Source organism: Platichthys flesus, chromosome 16 (genome assembly GCF_949316205.1).
Source record: "Platichthys flesus chromosome 16, fPlaFle2.1, whole genome shotgun sequence".
Classification (NCBI taxonomy): domain Eukaryota; kingdom Metazoa; phylum Chordata; class Actinopteri; order Pleuronectiformes; family Pleuronectidae; genus Platichthys; species Platichthys flesus.
In genome coordinates, this window is record NC_084960.1 from 18,215,610 (window position 1) to 18,234,803 (window position 19,194).

The following is a 19,194-nucleotide window of genomic DNA, read 5'->3' on the forward strand; positions in this document are numbered from 1 at the left end:
AGTCCACTCCACATCAGATGCATCGATAGTATTTAAAAAAAAAAAAAAACAATTAGATATTTCTTAATGATTGTAAATTGGAAATTATTGATTGAATCAAATTACAGCTTAAATTACATTATGGATTTTCCATCCCCCATCTTCTCTGGTCTCACAGAGAAGCCTTGTCTAATTCAAGATTTCACAAAAGCTCGAAAAGGGATTACAAAGTTTTAAATGTACATTAAATGACAGAGGATACAAGTACAATGGAATTGGCCAAATTCAAATGAAGCACATGGATACAACATTATTTTATTTTTAACAGTAACTTGAGTCATATATAATTCAACTGTCAGTGATTTACAAACAATCTATTTGTCCATAAAAAGGTTTGCAGATGAAATAATGAAATGAATCTGATATTCAACAGCGCCATCATTTGGATTATCGCAGTAACGACACAAAAATTAGTTATTTAATGGACTGCTCAATTTGGAGATTTAGGGCTGCTATTTATTTTATTTTTTCAGTCGAGTGGAAAGTAAACATCCTAGACGTACAATCATGTGCTCAATTTATTTTAAATTTTAAATATATTAGTGAGTGTGTGTTTGTGGGTCTTTGAACATTTGATTGTTCAGATCTTGGAGGACCGCAGCTCTTTCGAATGCTGAGTTGACCGTAATGTTCATGTGCGCCACTGATCTCACAGCGCATGGACTGGCTGGGTGCTCAGGAAACCGCCGCCGCTTCATTATGATGTCAGCGGCGCAGTTAGACACGGACGCACATTTGAGCAGCCCCAGGTCCATCCCTTGGATTAGCGCTTGAGCCGCAGGGTTTACCGGAGAGGTGCCTATAATTCACCGGGAGCGACGCGCCGAGTCAGGGCATACGGGAGTGATCCAGTTTCACTTCATGTTCCAGCGGAGCCGCAAGTTTCTTTTTGAATATTATTGCGGGACGCATTTTGCGCACATGACTCGAGGACTTTCCATTCTTGACGCAACACTTTAGAAAAGCCTTGACCGAGTGACCGAATTTCAGCAATGGCAGGTTGTACTCACGTCGCAGTTTTGAGGAACTTTTTTGGTGGAGTCTGGTGTTTTCATTAGTCATCTGAGGAGTGATAATGTGTGTAATTCCTGCTGCCAGTGGACACGTCTAATCCCACCCCCGATTACAGCGCACAGATGTATTGCTTCGTGCCTGCCAGCCAGCTGACACCAGGGCCCGGTCACTTTCATTTGACCGCTATGCTTGCGTGTTGATTGCTGAGATAAAGTCATTTAAGGGCAGTTCAGCATCATTTGTACGCGGGTTCCCGGTTTCTCCTCCCGGCGCCGAAATGAGGAGAGCTGTGCTGAAAGAAGCCGCCAAACGATTCCCATGGCTGGCCAATGTCACCTTGTACGGCTGCTTATTTGCCGGAGGTGACCTGGTCCATCAGCTCATAGCTCAGAACGAGCGCTTGGACTGGACACACACCCGTAACGTGGCCATTGTGGCCATCAGTTTCCACGGAAACTTTAACTACTTCTGGCTACGAGCCCTGGAGAGGCGCTTCCCTGGAAAGTCTGCCGGGATGGTTTTCCGGAAACTGTTGCTGGACCAGAGCTTCGCGTCACCTTTGGCCACCAGTGTATTCTACACAGGTGAGACTCTGACAATCTCACAGTTGATGTGTTTATGTCGAGGTTTCATTGTACCTTTCCTATTCCATGATTAAGCGTCAACTATATGTATTCTTCTTTACAACTGTGACGATACAACGTCAGGAGGATTAATTGTAAGGCTAACTGTGTCGCCATGCACCCAGGCTCAGAGAGATGCGTTAAGAAAGGCAGAAATCTGGGGATGTACTTTACAGACTTTACAGCTAGTGAGGTGATGCAGATTTATCTCAATTAAACATAATTTGGGCAAACCTGAGGAGTTAACAGAGTTGTTGGCTTGTGCGTAATGACGCACGGATGGTTATCTGTCTGTCCTGCAGGTGTGAGCGTCTTGGAAGGTAAAGATGACAAGTTAGAAGACTGGAGGGATAAGTTCTTCAACACCTGGAAGGTAAGAAAGGCCTCGGCAGCCTCAGTTGAATTAAAGTCACCTTCTTCTCGCACACAGTGGCGGGTGCTGTTGCTGCTGCTGCTCCTGACCAGATTAGCCTAGATTGTGCCGAGGCTGCAGGCACGACGCCCGGGAGCAAGCGGGGTAATTGAATCGAGACCTCAGCCAGAGGATAAAATGAATCAGCGAGTTCAGGACGTTTTGAAGCTGAATTCCTGCCAAATGTATAAAGCACTGCAGTGTCATGCTGCTGCTCGGCGGTGTGATCCTAAGTACACAGATATTTTAAAAGTTCGAAGTCAGGAAAAGCACATTGTCAATGTCTGAGCTCAAATTGACCATCAATACAACTTATTTCCCCTTAATTAACTAACATTCATTGTTTCAAGAATTGTATGCAATCATCTATCAATTTCTCAGAGACAGAAGACAATTTACTCAACTTTTTATTCATATTGATCTCTCTTTTTTATTTTAGCTGTTTTCAAACATCAAATACTAAAATTAGAGATTTTTTATCATTGTTCAATACATATGTCTGCATTGCGAAGATACCAAATGATACCAAGTATCAGAAGCCAGAGGAGTTTGAGTGAGATAATAAACAGTAACAATTTTGAGCACGTTCATTTGTTTAAAGAGTCAGGACACAGTTCATTTCTTTAGAAAGATTGGTTCCCACATTCAACATATCCAGTATAAACTGTAATTATCTTTAATGTGTATCTTCATTTTGGATTCTGTTGAGCCCTTCAAAACACTCATCATGTCCTGTTTTCACTTTCAGACTGGACTCATGTACTGGCCTTTTATGCAGGTAAACGTCAACTCAGTTTTAGTGTTTTGTGGACATTTACTGCATTTATTACCTTATTTGTTTTCAAAAATAAGATATTAGAATATTTGTTGTGGCGTTATTGTTTGACCAGAACAGTTTGAGTTTTATACCAAAGAAAGTGTAAAAGGGAAAATTATCCAAAAGTAAGAGCACATTTTCCTGAGTCCCAGTGACAAGCCTAAATGTCATAACTGATGCAATTCTTAGACAACAAGGATGCATTAATAATTAACAATTACTTTGAATGATTTAAATAATAGTTTTGTACCAACTGAGTATTTTCAGGTGACCATTGTCCTTTTCTCTTCCCTCTCATCTCACCCCCTCCTGACAGTTGCTGAACTTTGTCTTGATGCCATTATACATGCGAACAGCCTTCATGGGCTGCTGCGCCTTCCTCTGGGCCACCTTTCTGTGCTTCTCGCGGCAGGACGGCGACGGCACCGCCACCGTGGCTCTAGCCTTTGTCATGGATCCCCGTAAAACATTGGAGGAGATGCGTGAGGCCCGGCTGGCCCGTAGAAAGCAAAATACCCAGAAGGAAAACTGAAGGAAGGAGGAAAAGAGGGTCACCACCTCTGTCATTCAAGCCTTTGAGCTCGATAGCAGGACAGAAGGCATTTTCCCTTTTGCTAAAACCAGCATTCTCAAAGTGAAAGGGTAGACAGCTGAAGAGCATCTGTTTTTTCTGTCATATACACTCACAAATGTTTGACTGATATGGATTTCGAAGATCGTTGTAGAAGTAAATATGAGGAATTCCCAAAGTACTGGAAGCACTGGACTTTACTACTTTTGCCTCTTTGAATACTCACATTGCTACATCACAATAGGACAACATTTGGTTTCAAATGTGATCAACTTGGACCAATGGACTTCTCACTTTAAAGGGTATTTGAGTAGTGATAAGGGACTGCGGCTGGTTGTAGTCTATGCTGGTTTTAATGTGAGCCTGCAGTGAAGATCCTGAGATCAGATTAAAAGGGGACATATTATGAAAATTCCACTTTTGTAGTGCTTCTACACGTTAATTTGGGTATCTGGCATGTCTACCGTCCCAAAAACTCTGGAAAAAAACAACTCCCGTGATTTGTTGTGGTTCCTCTATGTCAGAAACAATACGCTAGAGTGCATAGAATGGGATTAGGATCGAAATAAACGTCATTGTCACACCATGCCCATGTAGGGAGTCTTGCTACATGGCCTTGGACGAGCGAGCTAATGTGAGCCCGGCTCCCCTAGCTCCCAAGCACTCCCCCCGGCTAGGGTGCCCGGCTCCCTGTCTAGCGTTAGCTCGTGAGCTAACCGGGCCGGTGGAGCCTGGCTAGCGTTAGCTCGCTGCTGCTACCCGTCAGACATTTAAGTGGCCGCATAAACAAGGGACCCCGGGACACCTCTACACCTCAACAGTGTGGAAGGATGCTGCTGCTGCGCCAGCTCAAGCTCCCACTGCTCCCACTGCTCCCACTGCGGGGTTGCGCTGGGGAGCTGGGGCTCTTGCAGCCAGGCTCACCGGGGGTGAGGGGAGCGGGGCACTCAAAACAGGTCAATCTGAGGAGGGCTGTTTTAGACAGGATAAAAAGGTGCTGTTTTAAATGATCCTTGTTCTATTTTGACAAAAATATGTTACAGACATTTCATTAAGACCCCAAGGAACCATATCAACTGTGGTAAAATGGGCATAATATGTCCCCTTTAAGGCCTCACAATTTCTTTACACTAGTCGTGCCTTCTTTTGATGATAAGACCACTGCCCGCGACCCCTGGTCTACGAGCTGATGGATAACTGGTCACTGGTCATTAGTTTTTATCAATGGACTGAGATATATATCCTAGTGCCATATATATATACATTTATGCTTTTATATTGGGATGCACTGATGTATGAGACCGACAGCATAAGATAAGACCGACAGCATAAGACAACAGGCTTTAAAGCCAAACCAAAACCATTGATGATTATATTCTGAAGACATCGAGTTGTGGCATTAGAGGAAAGGTAAGGACATCCTCAGAAACATTACAAGAGCTTCACCGAAGTTGTTGGCTATTGCTACTTAACATCAACAACTCATTTTTACAAGTCTAACAGAATTGGTTTAAATCCAGGATCAAAATGTATTCCTTTACTCTCATCGCTGTCTCCACCGATGGAACTCAACACAAAAGAAATGTAATATTGAGCTTTAGTTAGGAGGCTGGTCTGCCTCTGGTTATTATGCTGATAAACTAACCACTAGCTGGCTGTAGATGGATATTAGTGTAAATAAAGACCTTAGAGTATACATATTCTTATCCAACTCAATTCCAATTAGTTTATGCAGCATTAAAAAAGATTATAGGCACATTTCTGAAAATGTTGAACTTTCCAATCGAGGATAATGGTGATGCTAAGCTTAGCACTACCAGGGCTCATTATGTGTTACTATAACAGGATATTTGTCGGTGCATCCCACTTATGTTGTGTGTCCTAGTTTTACTTAACCTGTTTCTACACTTTCTCAACCTGTCCTCTTACTTGAACGATCACATAGGTTGCCATCGGCCCAGATACCTTATCATGCAACACATCCAGTTACCTGCACCAGACCCATTATTAACTTTTGTGTAGATTTTAATTAGTGAAGTTGGAAGATTTGTGTAGTTTAATTCTATTTATCCAAAAGAGAGGGAAGAGAGTTTCATATTTAATTGCTTCATGTACGATAGATACACAGTTTTACGTCAGTGGTGTATAACTCTGTGATGTACATAATATTTATGGATTTCTGTTTTTCCATGTTCCACACGAAAATAAAACCTCAAATAATATTATTTATTGTTCAGAACATAGTAATATTGCATATAGTAAACTGTGAGATTCTTAACTGTTTTGTTATATCTGTATTATTGAACTTTTCTGAAAATTTGTGTGTCCAATTTGACATAAGGGAATGGAAATTAAAAGTGAGGAATAAATCAGAGTCAAACACTTCTCTCTCGTTGGATGGACGTGATGTCACTGCTGGGATTATTTTTTCTGGGAAAATGGTTTAGACATTACAACCAAGGCTTTTGAACTGGTAAGGCTGGGTACCAACTGGTTAAAGATTCTCCAAGAGTCCCGGGTTTACTTAAATTAACCATTGTGAATATTCATTAATATGCAAATCAGAAAATTGTAGAATATCCACTCTGATGGGTCCCCCATTCTTCGTTTGGATCTGGTCTGTGTCAAAAAAGTTGTAATCTATATTGAGCTTGTGAGGTCAAGACACAAGAGAGTGTCTTATGAATAAAAGACAGACACAGCTCTACATGTAGCCTCAGCGTACAATCAAGTTCGGCCTGTATCATTAATTACAAGGCCAAAACACTTGATGACATCAAGGTACACAACTGAAGTTATGCCCATAACGTCTGCCAGTGGCCGCTAACACCTGCTAACATCTAATGATAGTTTGTAAATTAATTTGTTCAGAAGACCTGTGTTGTTGATGTTAACAATTTTACGTTTTACCAAATTGTCTTTTTTGTGTCTTCAGAGTCTGGGACTTTTTTATTATTTCCTACAAAGAGAAATCTGGGTAAGGAAGTATTGTCTCACACAAAAGACCAGTAACCAACTATTAATTTATCTGACTGTTTTCCAGTGCATAAAGTACATAGTAGGTGAAAAATCCTCTTCATAAATAAACATTTTCAAATAGTTTTTCCTTGTTAGACTAAAAGTAAAAAAATAAACATTTACATGAATATTTAGTAGTGCAAACTTTTCTTTGTATAAACATATTGAAACAATTACCTAGATTATCAGTGAAATGTCAATAAAAGTTTTGATGCAATGCCAAAGATGTTACTTAAACTTAAAGAAACGCCCCACATTTAAAAATTTGAACATAAGAAGGCTGATCTGATATTCCCCCTCTAAAATGACACATAGTTTAGAAAATTACGCTTTTTCTTATTCTGGGATTTTTTTTTGTAAAATGAAGACTAAATCCTTATAATAATATGACCTAATACTAAAAATCCCAGATTTTCCTCTTCAAGTGTCCCTATTACTCTGCCATATCATTGCAAGTGATCGTTGCGTTGCAAACTCTTTTTTTAAATCCACAAGGGAAAAAAAGCATGCAAGTTAAATTCTAATTGTGAAATTTACCTGTAGCCAAAGTTAAAGATATGGTCGCATGTCACTCTCAAAAACATGTGTTTGAAAAAAGGACAGATTGGATGTCAGTGTGTGTGTGTGTGTGTATACGGCAGCTTTATGCTCTGATGATGGTGTGCGTGGATTAACCAGGATCAGATAGGCCCGACTAATCCCTCTGAAAAGGACAGAGTTGATCCAGTGTGACCTCTGACACCACAAACAGGAAGTTGAATTATCCAATCAGAGCCAACGGACGGGTCAGGTGCTGTATAACTGAAACATAGCCACTGCACTTTACATCATATAAATGGCCAGATGCAGAAGAGGAGGAGGGGCATGAGAGGGACTACTCTTTCCTGCATTAATGTGTATTACTTGAGAATAATATCACAAAATGATATAGAGGATATGAGTGTTACCGGCCAGTTAATGTGATGCATATGGATTCTATCCTTTCAGCTGTTAATGACTCCTTGTGAATAAAGTACAGATGTTGTGTCTAAGCTCTTATTTCCGTTGTGTTGCAAAAGCCCCATTTGGATACAGCTGCACATAAAGTGGTTGTTATATTTACATGGGAAATTGAAGTAGAAGTACCTGAGAAAATTATGTAAATAAGAATACATTAATGTCTTTGAACATCACTGTTTGAATAAATGAAAAGTTATAACTTTAAGAGGTGTACACATGACCCTGACACACTGAGAAAATTTGCTCCCTTTAAAGACCCCCGTCCCCCCCTCCACACACAAACACACTCACACACACATGCATACTTCCTAACTGAAAACTGTTCACAGTCTCTTGGTGCCTCTTTATATTAATTACTTCATCTCTTTGTCGTTTTGCATCTTTATTTTTCTTCTTGTTTTAGTTGTTTTAAGTCTCTTTGGGGTCATAATGTGTGTTATTCTTCTTCCTCTCTTTGCAATTTATTGTATTGTTTAATACTCATTTAAGCCATAACGTATTTTGGGACTATTTTTTGTTTCTTAACTCACTCATTTCCGTAGAATAGGAATTCTAGTTCTTTTGGTAATTTTTTCTATATGTGAAGGTTTCATGTTTCTTTATGATCATTTAGCATTTTTGTAATCATTTTTTTTCTCCTTTTGATTATTTTGTCTAATTTTGTATCTCTTTTTAGTTGTTTTTTTATATCTCATTTTGGTCAATTTGTCTTCATGTTTCAATTTTTTTCAGAAGCTTTGTTTGTTTGTTGTTTTTGCTCCTGTGGTTATAACTGTCTTGATAATTACTTCTCTCTCTTTTGGGTAATTTTCTATTCATTATGTGTGTTTTTATAATGATGTTATGTCTCTTGTCTGGTTGCAATTGGGTATCTTGCTCGTCGTATTATGTATCTGTTTATTGTTGTGTGTCTCTTTGGAATGGTTTGTGTGTCATCTTGGGAGTTTTCTGTCTGTTTCTCTGGTTTCCGGAGGTCACAATATGTAATTATATAATTGTTTTAGGAATCTTTTAATCGCATTTTGTCTTTTTCTATTTGGTATTGTCTCCTAAGGGTGGTTCTCTGTGTCTTTTCGGTGGTTTGGTCTCTCTCTGTTGTTGTTTTGTAGCTCTTTTTTGTCGCTGTGTGTCTCCGTTGTCCTGTTGTGTCTCTTTGTGGGCTCTTCAGGGCTTTTCAGTCACTAGTAATCATGGTCGTTTACTTATAATCCATCAACACGTCTGGAGTCGACTGTGAAGATTATGCAGATATTCCTCTACACTTACATCACATCTCTGATTGGACAACAACCCTGATCCCGCCTATCCATATGTGATTGACATCCAATGGACCAATAGCATCGGTGAACCAGGCTGTCGTGAACTCATGATTGGTGGACTGCTCTGAACCATATGAATGGACGCTTGTATTGTTCGACGTCGTTCTGAAGCTTGAGCGAACTTTACCGGATCAAACTCCTGCAACACGTTTCTTTCTCTTCTTCTTTGACCTTTAATTCGAGCGACTAACTGCTGGGTTGTGAAACCAGCGCACGAAGGAGGTCGAGAAAAAGGAAAACAACTTGTTCACGCCACGTTGAACGAAGCGAACTGCAGCTGAGAGTAAGTTACAGCTGTTTGTCTGAGCTGGGATTTAAACGGTTAACGCTAAACTCCGTTAGCCCAACTAGCTCATGTATCTGCATTCAGAAGCCGGCTAAGGAACATGCTGACTTTCTTATACCGTGTTGCTGCAGGTCTGTTGTGAATAGTTTGAGCTAACCGTCTCTAGTGTTCATAAAACAGGTGTTTCTAATGATAAACCCCATGAGGGTTCGAGTTTCCCGTTATCTTCTGCCTTAGGCTCCCGTTGTTTTGTTGTCGCCAGACTTCATGTTAATCTTGTATTTACTTTTTATAGCATCTTACTGATTTAAACAATGTGTTTATGAATCGTTAGAATTAATTATTTAGTTCGTCATACATTGTATATTCAAGGAAACGTTATTAAAAGTTGGTTCAAACTCATTCATGTGATTTTACCGTTATCTCTCCCAGCTAAGCGCACTGCTGCACCCAGAATCTAAGAGGCTAGGATTTTATCTGAAATACAGAGCTAATTGTTGTTTCACACAAAGGCCAAATTAACGGGACATTACAGGAAAGTCGTATGTAATCACGTTCTGCCATAACTAATGTTATTCTATTAAGCGGTGTATGTTGACAGTAAACTCCCGGAGCTTGTCTAAATGTCTTGTTTCACTGGAACCCTAGATCAGTGTTGGTGCGTCACCGGAGTGTCAGCTCTCCACCTGGCCCGGAGATGGGGGATCCAGAGCCTCCTGAGTTTGGGTCCCTGGAGGAGGAGCTGGAGTACTGGAAGGAACAAGCTGCCAGACACCAACAGAGGTGTGGTTCCCCCCGTGTTTATGTTTGTTTATTTAGTTCCCCGTTAGCCAATACGAACAAAAAGACTCACAACTCAAAATACAGTGACTAAGAAGCATAACCAGCATCAAATCAAAACGGCCCTATCCTATATTAGCTCGATATTAAGGAATTATTTCATAAATCTTCAGATCAACAAACAACTAAATCATATAAGAAGTTGCGTAGTGCTCGGCAGCAAATAAGGTCCTATTCATGTCTCATTTTCTAAAATCAAACTTTATGAATTCTAGGCCACCTTTGCATGTTAATAATTGTCCTCTGTATTAAACTAGTTATACATGGAGGCAACAGGAAATTACCTTTGAGAGTCTGGGTAAAAATTATAAATCACTATAAAGTTACTGCATGTTGGTGTTAAAAGATGAGAAAATGTTTCATTCACAACTTAAAAAGTCTTAAATGATTTAGTTCTGTACACAATATAAAGTTATATATTTACAATGAGAAAACATATTTCCTTACCTTCCAACACAGTCAACAAATATTTTCAGACTTCCCGAAATTGCATCACAAAGCCCCTAAAGTCCGCCAGATGACATTTTAACTGTTATACAAGTTTAAAAAGTTAATATTGTGCCAATGAGATAACAACTTGTTGGCACAACTTCGAACCTTCCAGTGCCTCTTGTTCTCTGTAGTAAATTCTCTAAAAAATAATGAGTACTTTCTGTTCGCTCTCCATTTCAGTTTGTAGAAATATGAATCCATAGAAACTCCTGAAATACAAACTATCATGAACCCTGAGGTGTTTTCATTTAATCACTTTTCTGTGGTGTTAAGACTTTTGTGTAAAATCCACGAAGGACAGATCTTCTTTCACTGGGAAAATGGTTGGGTTGTGTTTTTCATCCAAACATGTCTGGTTTAGACTTGGTCTGTTGGTTCTATGTGAGACTTGTTTGCCAAATTAATTATGTAAACAGAAACGCTGTTAAAGAAATACATAACACGTGATTTTTTTTTATTATCTGCGTCTGTGTGCGATCAGTGCGGAAGAAGTTCAAGAGGAGCTGAAGGAGTTCCAGCAGATGAGTCGTGACTACGAGGGCGAGCTGGAGATGGAGCTGAAACAGTGTGAGGCGCGAAACCGCGAGCTGCTTGCCACCAACGAACGCCTTTGCATGGAACTAGAAAACTATAAGGTACCACATTGCAGCGTAACAAGTAAACAAGAGGTTGAAAATTAAGACATTTAAAACTTAGAAATGAAACGCAGAGAAAGATAGCAAAGCTCAAACTCTTAGAAAGATGAATAAATAAATAAACCCTTCAGCTGTGGATGGTTAAATAGTTGGGGAATAAAAGCAGTTCTGCCTCACTGCACCATGATAGATGGAGTAGTCTTGTTTCTTTAGGAGTTGTACAATTGTTCAAAGCCAACTGGACTTTCCTTCGGTTCTCAAAGACATGTCACCTCATCTCAAAGAGGCCTCTTCATTTCTTATTGACTCAATGGAGGTTTCAGGTGTTTAACCTCTGTAGGTCTGTTGAAAGTCGTTACTTTAAACAGGCAGGAAACAGTTTGGCCTTTTTGGTTGGGCAGTGCACATTGAAGATGACAGAAGCCTCAACACACAGACTCGAATTGAACAATTCATACCCTTTGACTCACGTCACCCACTGGAACACAAGCTTTATGTCATCAGAACCTAACACTGCAGCTCACAAAACATAACCACAAGGACCACATGCAAGGTGAAGGATAAAAAAACAATCAGGGCAAGATCTAGAAACAATGTAGTGATTCCATATGTTACTAAGTTTTTCTTACAAACGCCACGTACATGTACATTTAAAGCCCAGCAGCACCCAAAGACAGAAGCTTGTTCACCTAAAGATTAAAACACCCAGAGACAAATGGAACAATGTGGTTTATGCAGTCAAATACAATAAGGATGCAATACAATAAGGAGCATCTCTAATGCAATACGGTGCTTAATTTGCTTTTATAGCTTTTATTGAGGCTTAAACCTGCCTTATGAGGGTTGTCCAGAGGTGCAAAGTTATTTTAATAACATGGAATCAACTGACTGCCTGTTTAAACTGGATCTGACTGGTTATTTCCCTATTTATCAGCTGATATTAGTTGCATTTTAAAACTCCTGTTTGCCTGTGATGAATAGACTCCCTTGGTGCTCTTGTCTGAACACACACACACACACACAAACACATGCACACACACTTTCACAGAGGACTTATTCAGGGTGGGAAAAAGCAGCTGATGCCTCCTGCTTGTTCTGTGTCTGGAGGGGATGGGAGTTCTTCCATCAGACTGCAGTAATGTCACAGTTCACTCACACCATTTTCCCTCCTAACAAAACAAGTTTATCTTCCTTCTGAGAACAGATCCATTAACTGCCGTTAGGCTGAAATGGTGCATACATCACAAAACAGTGCAGATCATGAAATTGTAATGTCCTTAATTATCTCAGCTATATAAAATTTCAATCTGCGAGGTCTGGATTTTTATTTGGACCCCAACCAAATTTCACTGATTCATAGATATGAGTCCTCTTAATGTTTGATTTCTTCATCAAGAACCATCATAACTTGCATTGTTGAAAAAGGAGATTAAAAATGGCTGCGTCTTCCCTCTGTCTAGATCCATGACAAATGTCTTTTGTCCCATTGCAATCCTTCCAAGTTAAACAATTATAAACATATATTTATTCAAATATGCAGTTAAGGAGACTTGTGCTCCCTGTCAGCGCAGTAAACCTGCCTTATCTCAGACAGCATGCATGTCCAGTATGCAGAGACTTCGTGGAATTTTGCTCTAACATGCTGAAGCTTGAGACAGTGTCGTGCTGTGTGATACATGTTCTTGTGCGAGCCTCAGAATGTCTCTTCTGTGATTGGCACAGACCATAATTTACCATTATAATATAAGGAGTTGCAAATGTCCGGCACTCAGAGTTTTCACTTTGTTAAACAAAAGCAATAACAGAGTGGTAGTAATTCCACCCTACTCCGGGTCCAGACAGTGAAGCTAATGTGGATGTGCCTGAAACCTGTTAGTCTCTGGACTGACAAGCACAGGGTGACTCCACTAGTCTTAAAAAAAGTCAGTTTCTATAGAAGTCTATTAGTAAATGATTCTAAGTCTCACCTGATTTAACTTCAATTATCAATTTACTGAAGAGATTATCTTCATGATGGGAATGATTGCATCATGACATCACCATTAAATTATGTCACAGTCTAGTAAAGCATTAGCTAAACAGTCAATTTCACACTTAGATCAACCAATCATTTCTCATTACATGGTATGAATGAACGACATTGTAATTGATCCTCAACTCTCTTCCTCTTCTGTGTTCTTTATCTTCTTTTCTCCTCCTAAAACCGGGGCTGACCTCCTACCAGGAGAAGTATGAGATGCATCACTCCGAGGCCTGTCGGCAAATCTCAAGCCTGGAGGGCGACCTGGCTGAGACCACGGCCGTCAGAGACCAACTTCACAAATACATCAGAGAGCTGGAGCAGGCCAACGATGACCTGGAGCGAACCAAGAGGTCAGGAAGCACAAATAGTGTTTAAGGACATTTTTGGTGATTGTACTCTACCATAGAAAAAAAAACGTGCTCAAGTTCTGAACAAAAACCATTGTTTTTCATAGTCTGACTAAATGGCTTTTAGTCATGATTTTACGGAGAAATTAGGCGAGTTGTTGACTGTGTTACTCCCTTTGCTGTGAATAGTGCAGTTTTCTTTTTAAGTTTTAAGGACACATTGTCTTTGTACAAATCAGGAAAACCCAAACAATTTATAGCCTCAAGTATTTCCAAGATCATCGATGTCCTGATCTGCATTTAATTACTGTGATCAATTATCTAAATTATATGGAGCGATGCCTGCGACCTAGTTCATGCGCTGCTCTAATCATGAGACGTACCTCACTCTCCACAACACACACCCACCCTAGCAGGTGATCTATTTAAATGGTAAATGGTTTTGTATTTATATAGCGCTTTTCTAGTCTTGATGACCACTCAAAGCTTTACAGTACAGTTTTACATTCACGCATTCACACAACCATTCATACAGCGCATCTATTAGCAGCACTTTGTTGTTGTGAGTGGCAATGCAGGGTTCAGCATCTTGCCCAATGACACTTCGGCATGCAGATGGGGAAGACTGGGAATCGAACTGCCGACCTCCAGGTTGGAGGACGACTGCTCTACCTCTCAGTCACAGCCGACCATCTTTGCCTATTTAAGCAGAGAGAAAAGTCCTATCATCCCTTTTGCTTGCACTGTTGCTGCACTATTGGTACCAGTTGCTTCAGCACCTCCACCACCCCAGCATTCACCTGTAGGCTCCAATGTGAGGTTACAAGTGTTTGCTCATCACTCCCATCATTCCTGTGTAATCATATGGGGGATTGATTAAGTTGGAGCTTAGAGCCCAAACACTAAACCTGTTATACTGCTGCATAAATATGCTTAGAAAAATATAATAATGTTGAAGTTTAAACTTTTTTTCTTGATAAATTCGAAAAATCACCCCACTGAACTGTTTAGGAGCTGACTGGAATTGAGAGCTGCAGTATCTGCAGAACGTGCAGATTCCACATCTGGTCATTTGCCTAATAATGCAAAATTTCTAATACACAGAATCATTTCACATCATCCAATGACGTCTCAATTTTTTGGCCTGTGTGTTTCAGGGCAACCATCATGTCACTGGAGGACTTTGAGCAGAGGATGAACCATGTGATAGAGAGAAATGCTTTCCTCGAGAGTGAGCTGGATGAGAAGGAGAATTTACTGGAGTCTGTTCAAAGACTGAAGGACGAAGCCAGAGGTAGAAAGATTTAAAACACAATACCCACAGTCTGATTCCAGGCTTAAAACTTAAATACCCTTAAAAAACCTATTTTCTTCAATGTCAATGAAGAAAATGACAGTGAATGTTACTGTGTGTGTGTGTGTGTGTGTGTGTATTAGACCTGAGGCAGGAGCTGGCAGTGCAACAGAAACAGCAGGTACAGGAAAGGAAGCCGTCTCTCAGCAGCGTCGTCAGAGAGCCTCCATCATCTTCCTCCACCTCCCCCTCGGCCGGGCTGCCCACCCCTCCTCTCACCCCTCCAGGTAAAGGAACTGAGGACAAAACCACGTCTCTGCCCTCTAACCAGCCCATCCCCTCTGCCACCACCACCACGCCGTCCAGACCTCCGGCCCAGTCTGACTACTTCACCACACCTCCGCCCTCCAGCAGCAGAGGTCAGTTCATCAGCTGCTCGGGAGGGAGCAAGTTTGTGTTGGGGTTTTTAAACTATAACGTGGGAAATGTACGTAAGCAGCCAGATGGCACACTGTGTTTTGATGCCGCTGACTGGTTCACGTCGTTGGAACACTTGCTCTCAGGCTGCAGGGAAACCATCTTTACAGTCGTCACCTTGAACTTGTTGCAGTCTGTGCTGCAGTTTTCTTTATTACTGCCAACAATGATAACCTCCTTGGTGAAGTTAATAAAATGTGCTTAAGTCTACATCTGTGTTTGTTTATCTGTCTCTGTGTCAGTTAGCAGAATTGAGCAAAAAAAAGAGTTTCATACAAATGAGCAGATTTGTATGAAACTCAGGGTAGAACCTTTAAAATGTTGTTGTGGATAGTGATGGGGGGGGCATCTAGGACTTTTTCTTTCCACTGTCTTCAACATTGTGAGATAGAAAGACTTTCAACTTTTTTGTTGATTTCTCAGAAAATAATGAATGGATCTTCTTTTTCTTAAATATAGATTAACCAAATCTAATCTAATAAATAACAAATAATAACAAAATGATGGTACATCTTGAGCCAGGAATATTATAATGTAATACTAACATAGCACAGGATTCCTAATCTAATCAATTAGTTATTCAAAAAGAAGATTTGAATAACATCAATGTGAAGTGTATCTGGACTGATCAGCTGGTTTGTGTCTGCAGGTGAAAGCCTTTCAGCGACTCCTCTCCCCACCTCGGCGAGAATCTCGGCCCTCAGCATTGTCGGGGAACTTCTGAGAAAAGTCGGGGTGAGAACGGCTCTTGTGATTTTTGACCCAGTGCTCTCATGGACATAAGAGAACTTCTGTGTTAGATGAAGTGTGACAAATCAACCTGTTCACTCTCTGTGCTATTTCTCATACGATGACCTGTCATGTGAAGCTGCACACTGCCTCCGGTTATTCTTCTCTGTGGCTCATCAAACAGCACAAACAGCCGCTTCTCCCTGAGCTCAAGAGTTAATTGATTTTGAGAAGCAATATACTGTAGAGTGAATAGTTGTCGTAATGTGTCCATTTTCCTCGTGTTTTCACAGTGAGAACAAATCGAACAAGAACTCGGTCTGTGCCCAGACTGTAGTGTTGGGTTACATTCACTGACAAAGATCCTCCTGTCATGTATTTTTATACTTTGAGGCAAAATGCATTTTACTTCACTCCTGGGGAGCTGTCATGTTGTTCTTCTTAACATACAGTCTATGGGCTGGACCGCCATGGAATTTTTTTCATGGTTCTTTGATGATACATTTTAATGACTGGTGACCCTCTTGCGCCACCATGAGGTTGAAAATTGTGGTTGTGGAAGGAATGTCTTAAAACAGTTAAATCTTTATTTCCACCTCATTTCTGATAGAACCTTGAGTCTAAGCTGGCATCGTGTCGGGAATACGTCAATGAACAGACAGCTAATCGCAGAGGTCAAGCCGGAGGACAGGGGGCGCCGACAAGCCAGAACTCCTCAGAAACCCCTCCTACCAACGGCCTTTACAACAAGGGGTGAGGTGCGCTGTCCTGTAGGGAGCAACAGGTTTAACAGATGTTAGCAAATCTAGAGGTCGGATGGATAAACATATACATAAATACGAACATCCTTTTCTTTTTTTCTCATGATCATGTCATTGTCTTCATAACGCTTGATGGTGTTAGAGAGTGATCGGAGAGGAGCAGAGAAAAATGTTCATATCTCAAAAACTTAAAAATGTACACATTTGGTGCATACGTTTGTAGAAATGTTGTAGTTTAATTTTTTTTGTGTGTTTTGCATTTATCTAATTTAAAACACAATTTCTGTACTTAGGTAATTTATTACCCTGTGCAGATTTTAGAAAAATTTACTATTTGGAGATTCTCACATCACATTTAAAAATGTAAACACTGGAAGAGCATTTCTATTTTAGAGTTAATGATCACTTCTGTTTATTTTTGATATTCCTTGTTCCCTGTTTGCCATATCTCCTGAAAGCAGCAAATATTGTCTCGTTATTCAAAAGTTTAAATTCTTTTGAAGCATGTTTTTGACTGAGATAGAAGAAGCTCTCTGATCGCGTCTGCCATTTTTCAACAGGCTGGTGAAGCGGTTAGACTTTGGTGCGGGACACAAAATGCTGCTGTGAAAACATCCTCCACCTCCATCCTCTGAGCTGCGCTCCTCCTCCTCCTCCTCTTCCTGTCCGTCCAGCCTGGATCCCTCAAGCACGTAACGGTACCGTGTCTCGCACATTATACTGGTGGTTTCTGCTTCAGGACACAGGACGCTCTAACAGGAAGCTTCCATGATGAAATGGATGGAAAATGTTACCGCAGATACTCTGGGAGGTCTGTCCCTAGCTGTTTTGAGCACTCGCACTTAGCTTGATATACCTTCTTGGACTTGTGCTGCATGTCAACACCTCACCTTCTTTGTTTGGATTTGCCAATTATTTTTTGTGTGTGCAATTTTTTTTTGGTTGTGCGTGTCTGTTTCACTCTAAAGGTGTGTTCAGTGCATCTTTACAGAGAATTAAACAGTCAGAATTGACAGATGCATGTTAGCGCTGCGTTGTGATGGAAGGAGACCAGGAATCATCCACTCAAATTTATAATGTTTATTTTCACAGCACTCTAGTGGAGGATGAATGTCCAGAAGGAGACAGCAGGAACAAAAAGACACCAGTCAGTACTGTAGATTTATCTTATATACATTATTGCGGCTGTTGCTGCAATGTCATGAAATAGTCATTGCTCTCACTTGGTCAACATGGTGGCTCCTAAAAAGGAAGCCAGTATCTTCACCGACCTCTGGTGGCAAGCTGCAGTACAAGTCATTATCCCAACCTCCTCCATGTGTGTAGATGGGACATGGCCAAAAAAAAGTAAAATATTCTCAAAGATGGTTTCTGTTATAGAAGGTAGTTCCTATCACACTGGTGTTTGTTTAAGTGTTTGTGTTCAGCTGTAGACACTTTGTAGGAGATGTCCATATGGGCTGATACTTTTCCCAAAAATCTATCAGATGACAAACAATTTGTGTGAATATATACGAATGCCCCCTTATTTGTGTCTTCCATTTTCATAGCAAAACCCTGATGGTTCAAAAAAGCATGCAGAAGGTGAGGCTCATAGTGAGCGCCCTCTGCTGTATCATGAGACAACAGATTGAACAAACTGCTTTAGACCAAACAAGTCATTACAGTTCAATAATGAACTGTCTCCCACACACGATTGAATGAATGTTCATATATCTAATAACAAATGACAGCCGTGGCCTCTGTGCTGTTACATTTGATGTTTGTTAAACACTAACTTGCACAGTTTTTTTTGTCTGAACATACCTTTTGAGTGTTTGAGAACAAAATACTGTAAGGGCACTCATATCTTTGCAAGAACAGAGGGTCTTTTTAAATACTACTTTTATATTTATACCACACTGTCAACCAAGGGACAATTTACTTCCACAGTAAATGTTGTCAAATAATGGGTTTGAAAAATAGCAAGATCTGTTTCAACAACCAAGCGCCACTAATCCAAATGAAAAATAATAATTGTCCCATGTTTTATTGTTTTGATCCAGAAAATAATCTGTATTTTTATATTTTACATAAACTAGTTTCCTAACCCTAGACTGCAGAAGAACACAGACTTTGAATTTATGTTGTCAGCCAATCTTCTCTGAAGAGGTGATTGGAAGTATGGATGCACCTCCCAATGCCGTTGTTATTTGTCACTGTGGAAAGAATACTTGTATAATGCTCAAAGGGAAATGGACTGAGTTGAGCTAACCTGCAACAAGATAGCAGCAAACACCACGTGTGAACATGATAAACTGAGACACCGGTCAACCATGTTTTCTAATGTGCTGTAACTCTCTGGGAGCCTGAATGTTTTAATGAAACTTGGCCTTTCAAAAGACGTTTTTGAAGGATGTTGCTTCAACCAGTGGCCATGAGTGGTCCTGCATCATAAACCTGCCTTAATAAATACAGTTTTCTAACATTATATTAAATGTGAAAGGAGTTGCTCATTA

General features: G+C 40.3%; 2 protein-coding genes across 3 annotated transcripts; both read left to right on the plus strand.

The window, feature by feature from the left end:
* Positions 1-833: 833 nt before the first annotated feature.
* On the plus strand, positions 834-5,783 carry LOC133970946 (mpv17-like protein). The gene is made up of 4 exons (XM_062408110.1): positions 834-1,637; positions 1,979-2,049; positions 2,837-2,866; positions 3,222-5,783. The coding sequence occupies exons 1-4, from the start codon at positions 1,331-1,333 to the stop codon at positions 3,435-3,437; spliced, it is 624 nt and encodes a 207-aa protein (XP_062264094.1). The 5' UTR covers positions 834-1,330; the 3' UTR covers positions 3,438-5,783.
* A 3,119-nt stretch (positions 5,784-8,902) lies between these two features.
* LOC133970945 (nuclear distribution protein nudE homolog 1-like) lies at positions 8,903-19,166 on the plus strand. 2 transcript variants are annotated; one of them, XM_062408109.1, is made up of 9 exons: positions 8,903-9,095; positions 9,747-9,881; positions 10,912-11,065; positions 13,290-13,438; positions 14,593-14,729; positions 14,873-15,148; positions 15,856-15,941; positions 16,546-16,693; positions 17,257-19,166. In XM_062408109.1, exons 2-8 carry the CDS (start codon positions 9,796-9,798, stop codon positions 16,690-16,692), a joined length of 1,035 nt encoding a protein of 344 aa, XP_062264093.1. In that variant the 5' UTR covers positions 8,903-9,095; positions 9,747-9,795; the 3' UTR covers position 16,693; positions 17,257-19,166. The 2 variants fall into 2 exon arrangements, with proteins under 2 accessions (XP_062264093.1, XP_062264092.1); XM_062408108.1 differs by having other exon boundaries at positions 16,546-16,688.
* The last annotated feature ends 28 nt before the right edge of the window (positions 19,167-19,194 follow it).